This window comes from Rhinolophus sinicus, linkage group LG01, assembly GCF_036562045.2.
Source record: "Rhinolophus sinicus isolate RSC01 linkage group LG01, ASM3656204v1, whole genome shotgun sequence".
Taxonomy (NCBI): Eukaryota; Metazoa; Chordata; class Mammalia; order Chiroptera; family Rhinolophidae; genus Rhinolophus; species Rhinolophus sinicus.
In genome coordinates, this window is record NC_133751.1 from 2,073,803 (window position 1) to 2,092,276 (window position 18,474).

Sequence of the window (18,474 nt, forward strand, 5' to 3'; positions counted from 1 at the left end):
AGTGACAGAAGCTGGTGCTCAGAACGTGCCAGGGAGGCTCTTGCAGGACCCCAACAGCCCAGCGTAAGGACCAGCCCACAGGACGGAGAGCAGAGCAGCTCAGATGGGGAGGGGACGAGGGCCAGGGAGAGGGAATGACAGGTCCTTTCTTGAGGGGCGTGTAAGGACGTGGTGTCTAGCAGTGAGCACTGCCTGGTTAACGTGGTTTAGGGGCGGCACAGGTGGTTAACAGAAGGGAACCCTGTGGGGAAAAGCCACCATCACACCTGAACACAATCACCATGAAAATATTTATTTGTGAGAATCAGCAGTCGCCAGGACCCGCAGGCAGGCCTCTACAACAGACACTTCACAAACATGTCCACGCGCGGGGGCAGGGCGGTTGCCACAGGCTAATGGAACTGCCTGAACCTCACAGAGACATCTCCCCTCACAGCCCGGACCCAGGGGCGATGTGCGTTGTCCCAAGGCTGCATCACACCCCGACACGCTTCCAAAATCCAAGCTCGTTTCCAGGAAGGGCAAGGCCAGCATTAGTGGGCCTGAGTCGTCAGCACCTCAGTCTTTCTGTTGGTCCAGTTTTACAGTCATCGGTTGAAATGCCAACTAAAATTCTAAATTGGAATGTATGCAGCTAACATTAAAAGCATTCAAACACCACCGTCCTACAAGGAGAATTCATTTCCGGTTCCCCCAATACTAACACCTACCCCTCCCTCCAGTCACCAAGACAAGGGTCCCAGCACGGGCTCCATGTGGCACTAACAGGAAGGCTGGCCCTTGCTCTCAGGTGTCGGAGCAGATCTGCAGGCCAGCGGTGCCCCAGGCCAGGGAGAGTGGCCCATGGCTTCAGGAAACCATCTCCTACCAGAATGGGCCTCCTGTGGCACAAAGACTGGCACTTGCCCCCAGTGGTGTGGGGCGGGGGTGGGGGGCAGGCTGCGGCTGGGGGCTTCGTTCCGTCTGACGACCCTGGAGCTCAGGGACCCCCACCGAGGCTCATCCATGGGGGGGCAGCGATGGATGGGGAGCCCGCTTTCAGCACGAGGCTCCTCTCGGCTTGGACGGTGGGAAAGCTTTGAAAACACCTGTTGACTTGGCCAGTCGTTAAAAAGAAAATTCTAGAGAGAACTTTCCATTAATACAAAGTTTAAAAATATTCTCTAAGTCTGGCCTAAAGTTCCTCATTCAATTCTTTTTTATAAACAGAATGCATACATTGTGCTGAGTACAAACCTCTAATGAAAAGCAGGACTGCAAAGACATGTTTTTTAATCACTTACACAGAAAATATTTTGTACCAAGAATAAACTGCAGATGTCCACAGGAAGACACACGATGAGAACCCACAATTTTAGGAATTGGAGTCGTGCCTTGTGGCAGCACGCCCTGGTGGCGGTTTCCCGGTGGGGGTTCCTCAGTGGGGGTGATGGGTGATGCTGGGATGGGCCTCTAGAGCTGGGGGATGGGGCACACACAGGCCCCCCACTCCCACTCAGAGGCACAGACTGCAAGTCTGGTTCCCATCAATGGACAGAAAGACTTCCACACTAAAGAAACACCCCCTAGAAGGGGGCACTGATGTTTGCAATCTACCAGGGTGAGGGGCCAGAGACCCCTGACTGCCTGTCACTCTCCTCCTGTGCCCTCGCGATGCCCCTGCAGGCAGAGGCTGCAGACGTGGCTGGATGCTGAAACCACAGAACTGCCTCTAAAAACACACAGGATCTCATGATGCTCTTCTCACCAGCAGACCTGCCAGCCACCTGATTCCGCACGTCACAAAGTGGCTGTGGCACAGGCATACCAACCGTGCACACAGCTCCAAGGACACACGGGTGTGGACTCTGCATCACTGAGGCAAGGCCAGTGTGACAGTGTGTGTTGGCAGACCTGCAGATAATAGGTGTCTCCTGGGGGAATGCCGGCCATCCAGACCAACGGGGCCCAAATTCAAGGCTGCCCTGGCGAGGGGCAGTGGCCCTGGCTCCCCAGAGTGGCCCTCCCCAGACGGGGGTCCTTCTGAGCACCCACACAGCTCGTACATCTGACCCACTCCCTCTGGCGGCATGGGAGCTGGCTCTCCAGATATCAGCGCAGAGCCGCACAGCGAGATGGGAATGCGAGCCCCTGCAGACTAAGAGGTGGGCTGAGCAGCAGTGCCCCGTCTGGGGACCACACGGCTCCCACCCAGACTCCGGAAGCCAGGACCACTCACAGCACCCCCATCTGTACACGATCCACTGTGCTCACTCACAAACTCCCTTCCCCTCCTTCTGGCCCAGGGGGGTACTGGGGGGCGGGAGGCTCCAGAGATGACCCCCGTCCCCCCCGTTAGTGTCCATGGAGGCTGGAGAGACCAGGAAGGCGGCTGAGAAGGAAGACAGGGATTGCTGGCTATTCTGGCATTGAACACAGCCCAGTCACATGGTCACAGACATCTCTGATTCACAGATGGGGACCCCGACACCCCAAGCAGGTGGTCCCATCCAAGGGCAGGAAAAGGCATGCGTGCATGGGGGTCCACTGGCCAGACCACTGGCCAGACGCTCTCACCTCCTCTTTTGTACATTTCAACTGAGGAGTGAACATGAGGTTCAAGCAGGAAATCCACAATCCCAGGCCCGTCTGCCGCATCCCAGATGGGCCTGCAGCAGCAGCATTTGGAGTTTCTTTCGTCACCGTGGATGGTGGCAGTGGGGAGGTGACTTTTCCAACAGGACTCAGGCATCGCGGTATAGGCCGCACGCTCTGGCGCTCTCAACACTCAAAACACCCTCCCTGACTCATCAGTGCAGGTCCATTGGAAAATTAAACGTTTTAAAAACTGGTTTTAACAAGTGTAAGAACAGGACAGCAAAGCAGCATTTTCACCATCACTGACACATACTGCAAAAATAACACAGGCTAACACAATCACCTCAGCAGGGCTTGGTGATGACTTAAGAAAAAGGGATATTTTGTAATTCATCTTTGACGTCTACAGGAGGTTTGAAAAACTGGTAAGTACTGACACCTACACGCTGACACCAGGCGGCTCCAAGCCCATCTACCTCCCGTGTTAACACACGTTATCATTTTGCATGTTACTAAACGACAGAAAGTGAAAACAAAGATTAATTCTAATTTGGACCCAAACTGTACCAGAAACTACTGCCAACGAGGCTGGGGGACTTCTGGGTAGGACATTCTACACAGAGAATGCCGGGGGCCTCCGCTGTTGTCACCACAGATGGGACACGTGCAGGTAGAAACCAGCCTACGACAGCACAGGCTCAGCGACAGAGAGGGAACGGGGGACACGCCTCCCAGCTGCTGTCTCGGGAGCCCTGATTTCCTTTTCTCAGTTCACAGGGCTCAGCCACCTTCCCTCCCCATGGCTTTCCAGCAGTCAGAGGACAGAGGAGAAAGTCGGATCACCACCCCTGTCTACAGAAGCCTTACAGGTGGAATAATTCTCATCATTCTATGCTTAACAAAGGGAAGTGAAAGGATTAAATCTAAGGCGGGGCCAAGCCTCTGAAATAAAGCTAAGGAACCAAGAATGGAGCAGCGTTTGCTGAGTGTCTCCGCTCAGGTTCGCTGCGTGCACGGAGCAAGCCTAACTCCCCAAACCGTATTTTCCGGGTGGGTTTTCACCACCTCATGGAAAATAGACACATTTAGGTTCTTTCCCAGTTTCTATACTGGCTCTCAATATTAAAACAAAAAAGAAGGAAAGAAAAGGCTTTTCTCATTGCCGTCTCCCCAGATCTACTTGGCAGTGTTTTTCATTATAGGTGCTGGGCAGGCCCAGGGCCCTGCCTGGGTGACTCTGGCTGGTTCCCACGAAACCAGGAAACATGACAGGGACACAGATGCCCTGACCCTGTGCACACGCTGCTGGGAGCGCTACTGCGTGAGAATTAAGACATTCAGAAGTGAGCAGAGTGGGAAGACAGCGGGAGGGTGCCGTGGATTTGGGGGCGTGGCTTCTCTTCTTTTCAGGGCGTTTTCTACAGTAAGAATGCACTACTGGAGAGGTGTGCGGGCTCCGGGGAGGGCCTGCCTGTGGGCACAGAGCCGTGGGGGGGGACAGGGCTGCCCTCACAATGATTTCCCAGGGGCCACATCTGGGCCCCTATGTTCTATAGTCTCCCTGTCCCCTCCAGGCTGTGGGCTCCTGAGAGAGGCAAACCTCTGCACCCCCAGAGTGGGGGGTGGGTGCTGAGATCAAGGCAGGCTGAATCTGTCAGGATGGACACCCCTGTCTGCAGCCATGCCTGGGGGACCTCAAAATTCTGGGTAAGGGGGGCCAAGGAGGTCACGCTGGCCGTGGACAACTGGACTAGTGCCAGGGCCTCGGGGTGAAATGTGCCCACAGTGGGGGACCAGGCTTCTCTGAGCCCTGGGGCAGAGCCTGGCCCTCTGGTCTCTGCAAGAGTAGGCGTGGCCTGCAGCCTGGCAGCCTGACCCACAGGGTAGGCGTAGGGACCAGCCAGAGTCACCACGGCGCTGGGCCTGCACAGCCCACCTCTGCCCTCTCTACCTGTCTGGACACTAACTCTGTGACACGATGCGTTTGTCACCAGCAGCAGGTGGCAAACACATAGTGCTTAACCTGTTGTACCACAAACGAGGTGAGTTTTCCAAAAGGAGCCCAACGTGGCATGTTCCCATAGGTGCCCTTGGCCGCACACCAGCCCTCTCTTTACTGGCCTCCGTGCATCGCTCAGCAGGTCCCTAGGGACACTTGTGGGTCACAGAGTGGTCCCGCTGAGATGTGCAGACCGACTTGAATTTTCAGGGTCCTGGAAAGGTCCCTGCCAAAGTGACTGTGCAGGCCTGTGTGTCTGGGCCAGCAGGCATTAACCTGTCCACAGGTGAAACAGAAGCAGAATATCTGAAATGCCCAGGGACCTGCTGAGGAGCAAAGTAAGAAACAAAAATCCTGAAGCAGAGGAAAGGTCAGAATGACAATAAAGGTAATTGGCATAATTCATCTGAATGCAAACGGTTAACACCAAACTTGTTCTCAGAGATGCAGAGACACAGGCCCACCCACCCCCGGCCCAGGCCACACGGTGGGAGCCAATGTGACTCTCTGGGGGGAAGCAGCCCCTCCCACCACATACCCCAAGATGGGCAGGACACCCCTGAGAGAGTGGCCACAGAGCTGGTTTTCCAGGTAGGTCCAGGAGCCTTCGGGGTGGTGGTGGGGGTGGGGCAGGGGGGGCTGGGTTTCCAAATAACAAATTTGAGATTGATTTGTTATTTTCAAAAAGCATGACCAGCACATTTTCACAATTAAGACCAGTTGAGGCTGGACACTCACGAAAGAAAAGAAAATATCAAGTTTCGGTCACAGCGCTAAGGCAGACGTTACATTTTTCACAGGGATGGAGACGGAGACACGGCCGCTGTGTCGGGAGGCACGCACACACGAGGCCTCACAGCACTGTGGCCTGGACGACAATCTCCGGGTTCTCGATGTCCCTTTTGCTCTGGACCATCCGCAGCTCCAGCTGCGCCGGGCTGGGCTTCCGTCCTCCCCCAGCCTGGGCTGCGGAACGGAGAAAGTGGAGAAAGCGGTAGTGACGGGTGCAGAGCAGGGAGAAGGCTGAGCCTGGAGTTCCCAGTCGACACAGGAGCTCCACGCCGCTGCCACTGCCCCATTTTTTAAATGCCAAGGGCCAGGGGAGCCACGGGAACCCCACCCACAGCAGAAGGGTCACTCCCTCGACAGTCGAGCAGGTGCTGACCCCTCCCTCCCACCGCTCTGCCCGAGGCCCCCGAAGGCAGCAGGCGCTCGGGGAGGCACAGGCGTCCCACGGGCCTCGTGGGCGGTACCTTTTGCACACTTGATGGTCCGCTGTAGGACATGGTGCATGGCTGACACGGTCTTCTCACAGGCCACCTGCAGGGAGGACGAACAACTGTGCCCCAGCACCTCTGCTGCCCGCAGCTGCCTGGGAGAGCACGGTCTCCACCCTGAGTCACCAGGGCGCTGGCTCTGCCATCACATGCTCCCCAACCAGCTGGACCCACCCCAGCGTGGGACAGCCCATCCCTGGAGAGCTGAGCAGATGCCTGCACACTAAATTAACTGCCCCCTCTGGACCACAGGCAACTGTGGGGAGGGGCTGTGACACCGACGGCCAACACTGCCTGGCATGTAGTGGGTGCTTAGTCAGAGCTTCTGAAATGAGTTAGTGATAAAGAATCTACATGGGAAAGAGCCCCTGCCCAAAGTCAGCCAAAGTCACTCTCAGGCAGACTCGGGGCTCAGCAGGCCCTGGGGGTGCATGTGGAACTCCCTCTGACTCCCAGACCCAGGGCACTCCGAACCCAGGTTTGGCCTTGGGCAGCCCAGCAGCGAGGCCTTCTCTGGTACCAAGGTACCACTGCCTGGACCAGACAGAGGTCCTGCTGCCTCCAATCAAACTGGCAGGCCTGCACGCGAGGGAGGTGGGACGGGTGGGGGGAGCCTGCCAGGGGACTGCACGTTTCAGCGGCCTGGTAGGTGAGAGGGGAAGGGCCCCAGCACCAGCTGTGCATTGCACAAACAGGGGGCCCAACACCCAACCTAGTTGATATGTTTGGGAGGCCGGGCCCTTGGGGGAAATGGGGCCCCCCCTGGTGCCCTGCAGAGACAGCTTTAGGGGAATCCATTTCCAGATCCCGACCTCCAAATTCTTCCTTGAGGGGACCCAACAAGAAGGCGAGCAGCGGTGGGGATGGGACACCACCCAGACGTGGGACGTGGGGTGCTGGAGCCCATGCCTGAGCGCTGTCCACCCTGTTCCCCCCAGCTCATGATACCCCTCGTCCCCTTCCTGGTCTTTGGATGTGGTAACCAGCTCCCCACAGAGGCACAGGAGACCAGGCGCGGCAGGAGGGGCACGTCCTGCTGACCTTGAGATTGTTGGGGTGCTTATGCGTCCACGCCAGGAGCATGGCGGCGAAGAGGTCGCCTGTGCCCACGAAGACGGCGTCCACCTTGCGCATCTCCATGCAGATCCGCTCCGTCACCACGGAGCCGTCGGGGTGCCCTGGGGGGACAGCACAGCTGGCTGGGACCCCAGACCCTCGGCCAGCACAGGGCCAGCCCTAGGCCTGGGCGCCTCCTGCCTGCTCCTCCCCTGCTCTGCACCTGGGGCTCGTCACTCATGGGGGCTCACTCAGGTAGAACTCGGGGCTCAGGTGCTACCCGGGGCCGCAATGCCCCACAGCAGCTGCCCTACCCCAGGGGAGAAAGTGGCAGAGTGAAGGCCCAGAGGACTAGTCAGGATGGCGCTGCTATGCAGCTGACAATGAGGGCCTGGCACACATGATATGATGTGATGTGATGTGGAGGAAGCAGGAGTGACGAGGGCGCCTCGTCCTCCAGGACTGTGAACTTCTTGAAGTGTGTGAGTGTGAGTGTGTGTGTGAGTGTGTGTGCCTGTTCTTGCACACAGCTGCAGAGGGAGCCTGCGGGGCTGCTCTCTGGGGCAGCGGGTGTGACCCCAGGCTCCTGCCACTTTAATGTGGTGCAGAGAACACCACCCCAGGTGGTATTTGCATGATTAAACAGTGGGCACAGCAGAGCATGAAGCGCCTTCCCAGTGAGGTCTGCACAGCTGCCCGCTCTATGGGAGGTGAGGCATGTGGACACCTGGACCCGGGGACCCTGCCTCCAGCCGGGTGTCCCTCATGACCCCCACGTTAGAGGGTGTTATCTTCACACCGCCAGCACCGCCATGGCATCCAGGCTGCTCGGCGACCATGGGTGAGGTGTCAGCACCCGGATTCATGGAAATCCTTCCAGTTTCTAAAAGTCCCATCTTTCATGGCGGGGTGATAAGCGTTCAGGAAATTGGCTAACTGCTGAGTAAGGCATGATTTTTTATTGAACCCAAAACCTTCACGGAAGCCTCAAGGGGCCACGATGACGTAAAGGTGATGGGAGCCCAGTGCTGGGGCAGGGCGGCTGAGGCGGGGTGTCAGGGGCAGGGAGGGGCTTACGAATCCTCTGGCTCCCCAGTGCGATCAGGTAGTCACTGCCCCGCGGGGAGGGCAGGTCGGAGCTGGTGATGACCACGGTGTCGGGGCCCATCGAGTGCAGCACATCCATCACCTGCAGCAGAGCAGGGAGCACGTCAGCCACGCCTCCTCACCCATGACCCCTGACCCCGTGAACCCAAATAGCCAGGCAGACTGGCAGTCGATCCTGGGATGTGCTCTCACAGGATTTGGCTGATGGGCCCGGAGACAACAGAGTAGAGGTCTTGGGAACCCGCCCTGAGTGGCCCATGCCCGTCCAGTGCCCGTCTAGTGACAGCTTTGCAGAACGACAACTTTGCCAGCTTAGCGCCGCTGTGCCCATTCCCTCTGGCGTGAAGTCTGAGGGTATGCGCCTGCTGGCTCCCACCTGCAGCCTACTGGTGTCTGCCTACGGGAGGAAGGTACCAACCAGGCTGGGCCGGCTGTCCTTCCCCATCTGGGTCCACACACAGCAACAACCAAACAACCACGGCTCCCACCTCCCGTCCATTCTGGGAAACCACGCATTCATTAATTCATTTGTTCAACAAACACCTACTGCCATGTCCTCAGCAATACACCAGGGGCTCAGAGGCCCCAGGGCGCCATCCCAGTTCGGAGCAAGGCCCTCAGAGCAGGAGGAGGGCCCCCCGCCTCGTTCCCTGCCATGGAACTCTACTGTGTGGCCACCCCGGTCAGCTCAGACAACGCCTGCTATCGTGAGCAGGGCAGACAGTGGATTAACCCAGACCTGACAAGCACAAAGCTGCGGGTGACCAACCAAGTGCAGAAGGAAACTTACAACACGTCCCCGGCCCTGCAGGCTGGCTGCCTGGGAGCTGGGATGCTGGCCACTTGGGCTGCCTGTCTCGCATTCCCACGGAGATGCAGCTGTCCCCTCCCCACCGCGGGCTGTGCCGCCTGTCCCCTCCCCACTGCGGGCAGTGCCACCTGTCCCATACCAGGCCCTGGAAGGTCCCCTTACCGCTAATGCTTCTTCCTGGCTGTGGATCTTTCTGCCACTCAGTAACCTGGAAGACAGGCAGGCAGAGAGATGAGATGTCACATCCTGGGTCCTGCCTGTAACATTCCCAAAGCTACAGCAGCACTGGTACCCCCGCCCCAATGCCCGCAGGGAACGATCTCAGAGCCTGCTGGCCACACGGGCCATCATGGACCAGGTGGCCACTGTGACATGTCTGGGGACCAGTCAAGAGTAAACTTTACTTTTAAACGGGGACTCTCACACATCACGGGTGTGCTGAGGTTCTAGCCTGTGGTTAACGTGTACATGTAACAACAATGAAGGACCACAGCACGTGGTGCCCTTTGTGACCCCCAGCACGGCACAGGCACCAGCAAGGGCGAACCATGTCCACGGGAAGTAAGAGCTGCAAGTGGCTAGTGTACCCATTCATGAGCCCACCGAAGGTTAGGGTCCTCAGGTGAGTCATCGTCCCTGGGAAGGACCGGCCTGGGGCAGGGAAACCCGGGCCCCATGTGCCCCCACCCTGACTTTAAAGAGCGGCCTTGAAAACAGAGGGGACCGAGCTGATGGTCCAGCAGAGCCAAACAGTGACAGAGACGAACCCACTTGGGCGCTCAGCTGCAACCCCACGGCATCAGGAAACACCCCTTCCCCCCTGGGCACCTGGTTCTTCCAGCCATCAGGTAAGGTCGTGCAATCCAAGAAAGGCCCTTGGAAACCCAGTACCGGGCAGCAGGGCCGTGGGCTGTGTCAGCCATATGCCAGAGCACCTCTTCCCCCTTTGTGGCCCCAAGGCCCCTGCTGTTCAGGAAAACAGCTGGGGGTCAGCACGGTCACCAGCAGGGAGTCGCAGTAAAATAACGACCCCCTGCTGTTATTGATGGATATAAGCCAGGTGGGTCCAGGGCGCCTTGTCAGCCTGGCTTGCAGGGGTGCAGGCAGCTACCTGACACAGGGAAGGTGCCAGATTTCCCCTCCCCCGAGGGAGGACATTCCAGGGAGGTGAATGCAATGCCCAGAGGGGAAGTGGTCGGGAAGCTCCCTGCACAGGCTCTGTGGCTGCCTGTGGGTGGTCTGCAGCTGTAACTGGTTTAAGTGACTTACTCAGCCTCGAACTGGTTGGGAGTTATGATGTCTGCGACTGGCACAACCTTCTCTTTGTAAACAGGAAGGAGGTCCTCTGGGACGTACTGAAGGAAAGGAGATGGGGACACAGGCTGACGCACACAGAGGAGGAGGAGGAACTGGGGACACTCCCAGTCAGAGCCCCTCGGTAAGACCGGCACCGAGAGTGGGCAGCCGGTGCCGACCCAAAGGGCTGCAAGGGCTCCTGGGGGAGGGCTGGGCGAGGCCCCGCCTCCTCTAACACCCTCCGCCTCCAGGAAGGCCCCGGGGTGACTTCACCAGCGGCGCTCTGCCTCCCCTGTGTCCCAGGGCCGGGTCCCTAAGCTATGGCCTGGGAGCGATTGTAACATTTTGTAACGGTTGAGGGACAAAGTCAAAAGAAGAACACTTTGTAACACATGGAAATGAGAGGAAACTCAAAATGTGTCCATACATGAAATTTTATCAGCAAACAGTCATGTCTGTTCGTTTGTAAATTTTTTGGCTGCTTTTGGCTACAACAGGGACATGTGGCCCTAAGATATCGACTCTCTGGCCTTTTACGGAAAGCCTCGTCTACCAGCCATGCTTCTCCCTGGAAGGGGGTCCTGCCTCCCCTGGGAGCAGCGTCCACCCAGGCAGAGCAGCGTGTCCTGCTTTTGCGCTGACGGCCTCAGCGGCACTTAAATATGCACAGAATGACTAACCATAGAGCCTTCGCTGTTCCACTTGTCACCCATCACCGGATCGCACACTGCGGAGGGACAAAGGGAATCTTATCAGCAAAAGCTACAGCCAATGAGAAGAGCCCTCAACACTATTTTTGCTGGTAAACTTCGCCTGCCCCCAAAACCTTGGGAAAATCAGCCTCCTAGTCTTATGCCTGTTACCTGGCGTTTGGCATTTTGTCGTCCAGGCCGCCCCGTGGCATTCCCCACCCCCCCAGAGTTGGGGGCATCACATACACCCCAACTGCAGTGCCGAGCAGCCTGACCTTCGCACACTGACACTGATTAGAGCACGCTTAGCCCTGCGTCTCTCACACGCCCCACGCAGACGCCCGCCCACGCCAGAGGTCTGAAGGCTCACATTCCCAGAGGCCCAGCGCAGACTCACAGGCTGGGGGAGCAGAGGGGTGCGCAGAGGAAGGAGGCTAAGCGCCCCCCAGCCTGGGTCCGACCCCACTCCAGTGGGTGACAGCCCAGCGCCTACCGTACACCAGCCGTGAGTTCTGCTGCTTCAGCTCCCGCACAATGTCCACCACCATGGCCAGGAAGGACTTGTCCCTTGTGTACCCTGTGGGCACGAGATCAGGCCACCCTCATAAAACAAAGGCTTGACCGGCAAAGGAGAAAGCAGTGCCATGAAAACCACCCCGCCCCACCCCACACAACGGCCGGCAGGTCTCAGGTCCGGCAGCCAGGTTGAGGGTGAAGTGTCCCCAACAACTGGTCAGTGAGGGGCACTGGGCGCTTCCCAAAAGAAACGTTAAGTCTTAGAGGAAAGGAAGAAGCCACGGGTCACCGCTGTGCGGGGGATTTTTTCTTCTGTCCTTTCCACTTCAATAAGAAGCACATCACTTTTAACCATGTATAGAAACACAAACAAGTACTTAAAAAAAATTTTTTTTTATACCAGTGGTGTGTGTGTGTGAGACCAACACACTGTTTCCCCAAAAATAAGACCTAGCCAGACAATCAGCTCTAATGTGTCTTTTGGAGCAAACATTAATAAAAGATCTGGTCTTATTATTATATAAGACCCGGTCTTATATTATATTAAAATGAGACCGGGTCTTATATTAATGTTTGCTCCAAAAGACGCATTAGAGCTGATGGTCTGGCTAATCTTATTTTCGGGGAAAGAGGGTAGCAGGTGGCAGTGCTGCTTAGCTGGGTATTTTCACGCCCGACCCCACCTGTCTCCACCCTCGGGCACTGGAGCCCCAGTGCGGCCCCAGAAGTGTGACTTGGCACGGCCAGGGCAGTGTTCACCCGAGGGGGCACAGCATGGCTAGGGCGCCCAGGCCATGCTACCAGGGATGGCCGGCACTAGGCGGTCGCTAGCTCTTGGCGGCAGTGCCGCCCCTCCTTGAAGGAGGCAGGCGCCGGAGGCGAGGCCGGGTGGGCGCTGGGGGCAGCCCGAGCCCGCGGGGCCCTTACCCGTGAGCACGTAGTCGTACTTATTCACGTCATTCAGCTTCAGACCTTCGTACAGCTCGTGCAGCTCATTGGAGTTCAGCACTTGGCCTTTCCAGTGGGCGTAGCCTGTGTTGGGGGGGGCACAACACTCAGGGCCTGGGCACACGGGCGACAGCGTCACCAATAGCCGCCGCCGCCCAACGCCCATTCACCCTCGAGGACACTGCCGGATGATCCCTTCCCCATGGGCTGACACAGGGACTAAATGAGAACACCCAGGCATGGTGCTTTGGTGGGTGCTCCTAACTCCGTGTGGGTGACCCCAAAAGCACAGCTGGCCCTAACACGGTCTGGTCACTACCGATAGCAGGGGTCCCACTCCCACTGCCAGTTCCTCTGGAATTAACCCAAAGTGACGAGGGCGTCAGCTCTCCAGGCCAGCCTATGGACACCTGTGGAACCTGTGTCACACTGGCAGCACACAGGAGGGGACGCTTGGGAAGGGACATGCCAGGCCCACGAAGCTGCAGAACCTCTCCCTGTTTTTAGTGGGGGCACCTGGGGACATCCCTCCACGTCACAGTCACTTGCTTTGCCAGCTTTTACTGTGCACGTTTCCCCATCCAGGCCGTTGTTTGCTCACTGTCACCTGGGCCCTCTGGTAGGTCGGAGCGCCTCACACCCTAGCGCCCACAAGGTTGAGATCAGGGTTTCCGGGCGGGAATTCCTGCCCGTTCTCAGGAAATTTTTTCACTTTCCCGTTCCCGAATCCAAAGATATAAACTGTTTTCTGTTCTCCACGATGAATTGTTTCCACAAAGTGACGGCTGATACTACCAACCACCTGGGTTCAAGGAGCTGATTTTCCTGATTTCCCGACCAACTTTTCTTGGGATTCAGGAACAGGAAAGTGAAGAAAATTCACGAGAATGGGCGGGAATAACCCTAGTTGAAATGCAGCCAAAGAAAGTCTTGGATCAAATCCTGATGTGAATTAGAAACAGGCCCCAGTGCTCAACCTGCTCTCGGCCTCTGACAGGTACCAGGTGAAGCGTTCCCTCTAGGCAGACAGACGCGTGGCATCCTGGGGACCTCCTGCCACATGGGACCCCTGTCCACAGAGCCTCCGATGGCGGTAGGGCAATGGCTTGGCTTTCACAGGGGCAGGGCCACACCATGGACAGCAAGGTCACCTGTGAGAATGCCTCCTGGCATCCCCTGTGCCACAGGAAGCCCTCCAGTGTACATGCTTCCAAGCAGGTACGTAAAACTCTCGAGAGAGCATCCTATTGCCCTCCATAGAGACCACAGGGTGGGGGTCGGGGCTGCCTCAGACCCTTGCATGGCGGCCTGTGTACACGAGGGAGCCGTCCTGAGGAAGCGTGTCTGAACGAAGGCGATTCCGCAGGGGCTGGTGTGGCCTCAGGAGTCCCCAGTGCGTTCCGTGGGGGGCACCAGCGGGAACTAATGCAGGAGGGTTTGACTGACCCCATTAACTGGGTGCCGTCAGGATCAGGAGGTTGGGAGGTTGAGTGTCAGCCTAGCCACCCTCCCCCCTCCCACGCAGGGCTGCCCACTCCAGCTCGTGTCCTCTAGGAGCTGGTGCTCTGGCTGAGCCCCGGGCAGGTGTGTGCTCAAGGAAGGCAGGGCTGCCACAAAATCCCTCAGACCCAGGGTGAGGACAGTGGTCCTTCCTGCCTCCTTCTGCCCAGGTTGGGCTTATCTCCACTGCACATGCAGGATGCTGGTGTCCTGGGCCTGCTGTGACAAAGTGCCACACACCAGTCGGCTCCAACAACAGTCCTGGAGGCCGGAGGCCGAGATCACGTGCAGGCAGGGCTGCTTCTCCCGAGGCCGCTCTCCTTGGGGTGCAGACGGCCTTCTTCTCCCGTGTGTGGGTCTGTGTCCTAATCTCCTCCTCTTACAGGGACGGCAGCATGTTGGACCCGTCTCAACGACCTCATTTGACTTGAATCCCTTCTCCAAAGGCCCCACCTCCAAACACAGTCAGTTTCTGAGGCGCTGGGCATTAGGACTTCAACACATACCTTTGGGGGGACACAATTCAGGCTAGACAGGCAGTGGCGAAGGTGAGACACAGGGCCCCGAGGCCTGCATCACAGCGAGCAGAGCAGAGCACGGCCCTCCATGAGACAGCTTCCTAACCCCCAGGATGCTCGGTCCCACACCTTTCCGTACCCCCTGCCCAGCTGCACCCTCGCCGCTCATCAGGGGCCCTCGCATCCTCTGTCCAACCCATCAACTCATGGATGAGAAAATAAATTCTGCGGAGGCCAAGCCATGGACCCCGACGGATGTAGTTCTGCAGGAAGCCAGAGCGGGCGCAGTGGTCTCGTCCCAGCCAGCCGCCAGGCGGCCCCTGGCTGCATGTCCTCAGCTGGTGCCTGCCCCAGCTCCAAGGCTCTGTGTGCCCACACCAGCCACCCCTGCTCCAGGGGCATCACCAGCAGGCCAGACCATTGGTCACACCGTAAACTCCAAGTGCCGGGACAGTGAGGCTGCCCTGTCCTCCGACCTCCAGCCCCACCAGGTTCTCCAGATGCTGCTTGGGGCTCAAGGAGACCTTGCTGACGAGCAGTGTAAGAACGCTGGGTGGGCAGGGGCAGGGGCAGGGGCAGCGGCTGCTTCACAGCCTGCAGCTGCCTGGAGGGGGTGGCCCTGCCCGCCGGGGTAGAGCCTGGAAGACGGGGGAAGTTGTGCAGAAGCCATCCTGAGACAGTCTCTTCCGAAAGACCTGCTTGTCTGGGAGCATGGGGTCCCCATCATTCGCAGAACTGACGAGAGGTTCCCAGGTTGCACAATGAGCTTCATGCTGACACCTGGTCTTCCTCTGGGAGTTTGGAATTTGGGGGCGTGCCAGGCAGAGGTGTCATGTGACCAGCACCCAATAAAAACCCCGGGCGCCACGTCTCCAACAAGCTCCAGGAAGTTGACATCTCCCACGTGTTGTCATAGCTCCTGGCTGGGGAGCGTCCTGTGCGACTCCCGGGACAGGCTCTGCAGATTGTGCCTCGTGTCCCCGAGTTCTCCCCAGGCACCTTTTCCCTGTGCTGATGTCGTGCTGTGGCTTTCACCAAAATAAATCACAGGCACTGGGCCCTGGGAGTCCTCTCGGTGAATTGCTGGGCCTGGGGTTATCCCGCCTGAGACTGCTCCCACAACCCCTTTCAGCGCCCAAAGCCTCCCTACTCTCAACCCACCCATCTTTCGTGATGTACCTAGACCCTCCCTGGGCTTGGTCTGAAACACAAATTCTCTGCCAAGTCAGAATCCTGGCGGGGGTTGGGGGGTTGGGTGGGCGGCAGTGCTCAGTTTCTTCAGGCCCCAGGCGACTCTTAGACACCCACAGATTTGAGAAGCAGTGATCTAGAGCAGGGGTCAGCAAACTGGCTGGTAGGCTGGGTATGGCCAGGCCCCTGTTGGGTGTACAGCCTGCAGGCAAGAGCAAGCATCACATTTTTAAATGGTTGGAAAAGAAACAAAAGCAATGCCTTAAGACTTGTGCAAATTACATGAAATTCAATTTTCAGTGTCCATAAATGGAGTTGAAGTTTTATTGAAAGCCCCACGCCTTTGCACACGGTCTCCGGAAGCTGCGTGCTTCTGCAGCACAGAGGTTTATTCCTGTCCCTTCACAGGAAGGCGCCAGCCCTGCTGCAGGACACCTGCTCACCCAGGAAGCCGGGCTCTCTGGCTTCCATCTTAAGAGTGATTTCAGACTCAATGCGATCCCACGTGACACCCACTAGAATAGCTAGATGACAAATCACAACAACAGCAAAAAAGACAAATAGTGACAGGTGCTGGTGAGGATGTGGAGAAACGAGCCCTCACACATCGTTGGTGGGGATGCAAAATGACGCAACCAGTTCGAAAAAGTCTTAAAACGATTAAACAGCATTACTAGCTGACCCAGCAATTCTGCTCCTATGCATACAGTGGAGAAAATCGAAACACATCCACACAAGCACGTGGGGACCAATGTTCACAGCAACACGAGTCATAACCCCCATGTCATCAATGGATGCGTGGGTACAAACGTGGCAGACACAGGGGGGAATAGTACTCGGCCATGAAAAGGAATGACGCTCTCTGGACGTGTTACAACATGGATGAGCCTTGGAAACATTAGCTCAGCGAAAGAAAACATCCTAAAGGGCCCGAGCGCCTGATTCCACGTATGAAATGTCCAGAACGGGCAAATCCACAGGTGGCAGGTAGACTGGTTGTCGCCAGCGGCTGGGGGAGGGGCGTGGGAGGGACAGCGAATGGGCACAGGTACCTTGGTACGGTTTCCACTGGGGCAATGACAGTGTCTGGAAATACAGTGGTTGACAAGGGTGAATTCATTCTATAGTATGTAAATATCTTAATAAATATATTTTTGGGCCCCCACGCCGCCCCGGCCAGGCCCCAGGAGACAAGCAGGCATGGGCACCAGTGTTCAGAAGCCACCACAGTAACTGGTATTGCTCAGGTGTCCCAGCGCGTGACCATGGGGACATGGGGACACTGGCTGAGCAGGGTGTGGTTGAGCTCTCGAGGCCAGCGTGAGCTGAGTACTCAGTGCACAGTAGGACCACACAGTGGAAATCACACACCAGCGAGGCCTTTGCCGGGCATCCTGGGAAGCCCAGCACTGGACAGGAACACTCGCAAATGGGGACCGTCCAGCTAGCGGGGGAGTCACACACAGCTCTTGCCACACGTCTTTTGCGCAGCACAGAGATGCTTGATGGAGGTGAGTGCGGGGGGACAAGGGGGGGATAAAGTGCCTCTGTTCTTCTTTTAAAAATAGTAAAAAATATCAAGTACTTTCGTTTCATGTCCTAAGCCCAGGACAGAACAGACAGGTCACTGTGGGCGTCCTACACTCACAGCAGGTGATATGGCTCCCCAGGAGTGGGGGGCCGTGTGGCCATGTGGGGGCACCTGAGTCACATGTCCTAACCACCAGCTCCCATGGCTCCCCAGGTGCCAGGTGCCACATGCCACACTGCCATGGGGGCTGGCTTTGAGAGACAGGCCAGCCTCACTTCTGAGCAGCAGCGTGTGGGAAGGGGTGAGCGGGAGAGGGAGGGAGAAAGGGGTCCACGGGCTCAGGGGCCCAGTGAGGCCTCACCTGGCTACACCAGGTGGGGTGGGGTGGGTGGGGGGATGTGGCACCTGAGCCACCGCGGTGGCCTTGGGAGGGCGCCCCCGGGAAGTCCCCCGAATAGTCTGCAGACAGGTGCCTGTGGGCCCCCCAGCACTGGCACAGTCACTGAGGCAGCTGCCTGAGGGGCCCCGCGACAGGCAGGCCCGCTTGGCATCTGGAGGAGGCTGGGTGGGGGCACGAGGTCTTTCCTACCCGGGGCCTCCCAGGGAACCCGAGGAGCCCAGAAGGCCCCAGCACCCCGGAAGCCGTGGAAGCCCCTCCCCTCACCCCGGAGTCTGACAGAAGGGTGACAGGGGCTTCTGAGCGGGGTCTTCGCTTGTTTTGAGCTAATGCTGATTATGGCACAATATGCTATTCACCAGTAAGTTCAACACTGTCATTTAGTGTCCGAGCCAGTTTGGCTCACCTACTTTAAAAAAGGAGAGAGAAACAAAGGAGGGCGGTTAAAACAGCCAATAAAAATGTGGGATTCAGGGAACTTCGCTGTGTCCACTGCCACTTCCTGGGACTCCTCCACCTTTTGGGGCACCCAGCATCCTCGGTAGAATGAAGGCAGGAAAGGCCTTTCAGTGGGAACTGTACCTTTTCATCAAGCACGCATGTGCCTCTTCTCCCCCGCCCCAATGCATGACTTATATCACCCCCGTCCCTTCCAAGAAAAATCACACCCAGGAGAATATGGGCTTCCTGAGGGCTGAGGCAGGGGCAGCCTTCCATGGGTCCTGCTGGCACCCTGCTAGGCGGTTCCGGGAAGTTCTGTGCCTGGAAGTTCCACCTGGGTTCAGAGTAACCCCAGAAGAGGTGACATGTGGACAGTTCCAAGAACTGGGGCGGCTTCGTCCTCCTGCCTCAGGCTGTGTGGGGAGCTTGGGGCTCGTCCCCCACAGTGAGGGCCTTCCAAGGGCACTGACCCCCACACACCAGTGAGCCAGCAATCCTGCTTCAAGGCATCTGTGACCAGAAATCCTCGGGGTCCCCGTGCATTGAGAGATGCCCACACGTGCTCCCCCAGGCACTAGTTTCTAATAAAGAAAATCAGCGGCTCCCTCACATCTACC

At 57.6% G+C, this 18,474-nt stretch overlaps 1 protein-coding gene across 1 annotated transcript in view; it reads right to left on the reverse strand.

The window, feature by feature from the left end:
• Positions 1 to 276: 276 nt before the first annotated feature.
• PDXK (pyridoxal kinase) overlaps positions 277 to 18,474 on the reverse strand; it is a 30,848-nt gene continuing 12,650 nt past the window's right edge. The window contains exons 3-11 of the mRNA XM_074324534.1: positions 12,259 to 12,363; positions 11,309 to 11,392; positions 10,804 to 10,850; positions 10,097 to 10,182; positions 8,990 to 9,035; positions 7,987 to 8,098; positions 6,895 to 7,031; positions 5,830 to 5,896; positions 277 to 5,542 (exon numbers count right to left, since the gene is read on the reverse strand). Of these exons, the coding sequence (XP_074180635.1) occupies positions 5,430 to 5,542; positions 5,830 to 5,896; positions 6,895 to 7,031; positions 7,987 to 8,098; positions 8,990 to 9,035; positions 10,097 to 10,182; positions 10,804 to 10,850; positions 11,309 to 11,392; positions 12,259 to 12,363 (797 nt within the window). The 3' untranslated portion in view covers positions 277 to 5,429. The remainder of the gene's footprint in view (positions 5,543 to 5,829; positions 5,897 to 6,894; positions 7,032 to 7,986; positions 8,099 to 8,989; positions 9,036 to 10,096; positions 10,183 to 10,803; positions 10,851 to 11,308; positions 11,393 to 12,258; positions 12,364 to 18,474) is intronic.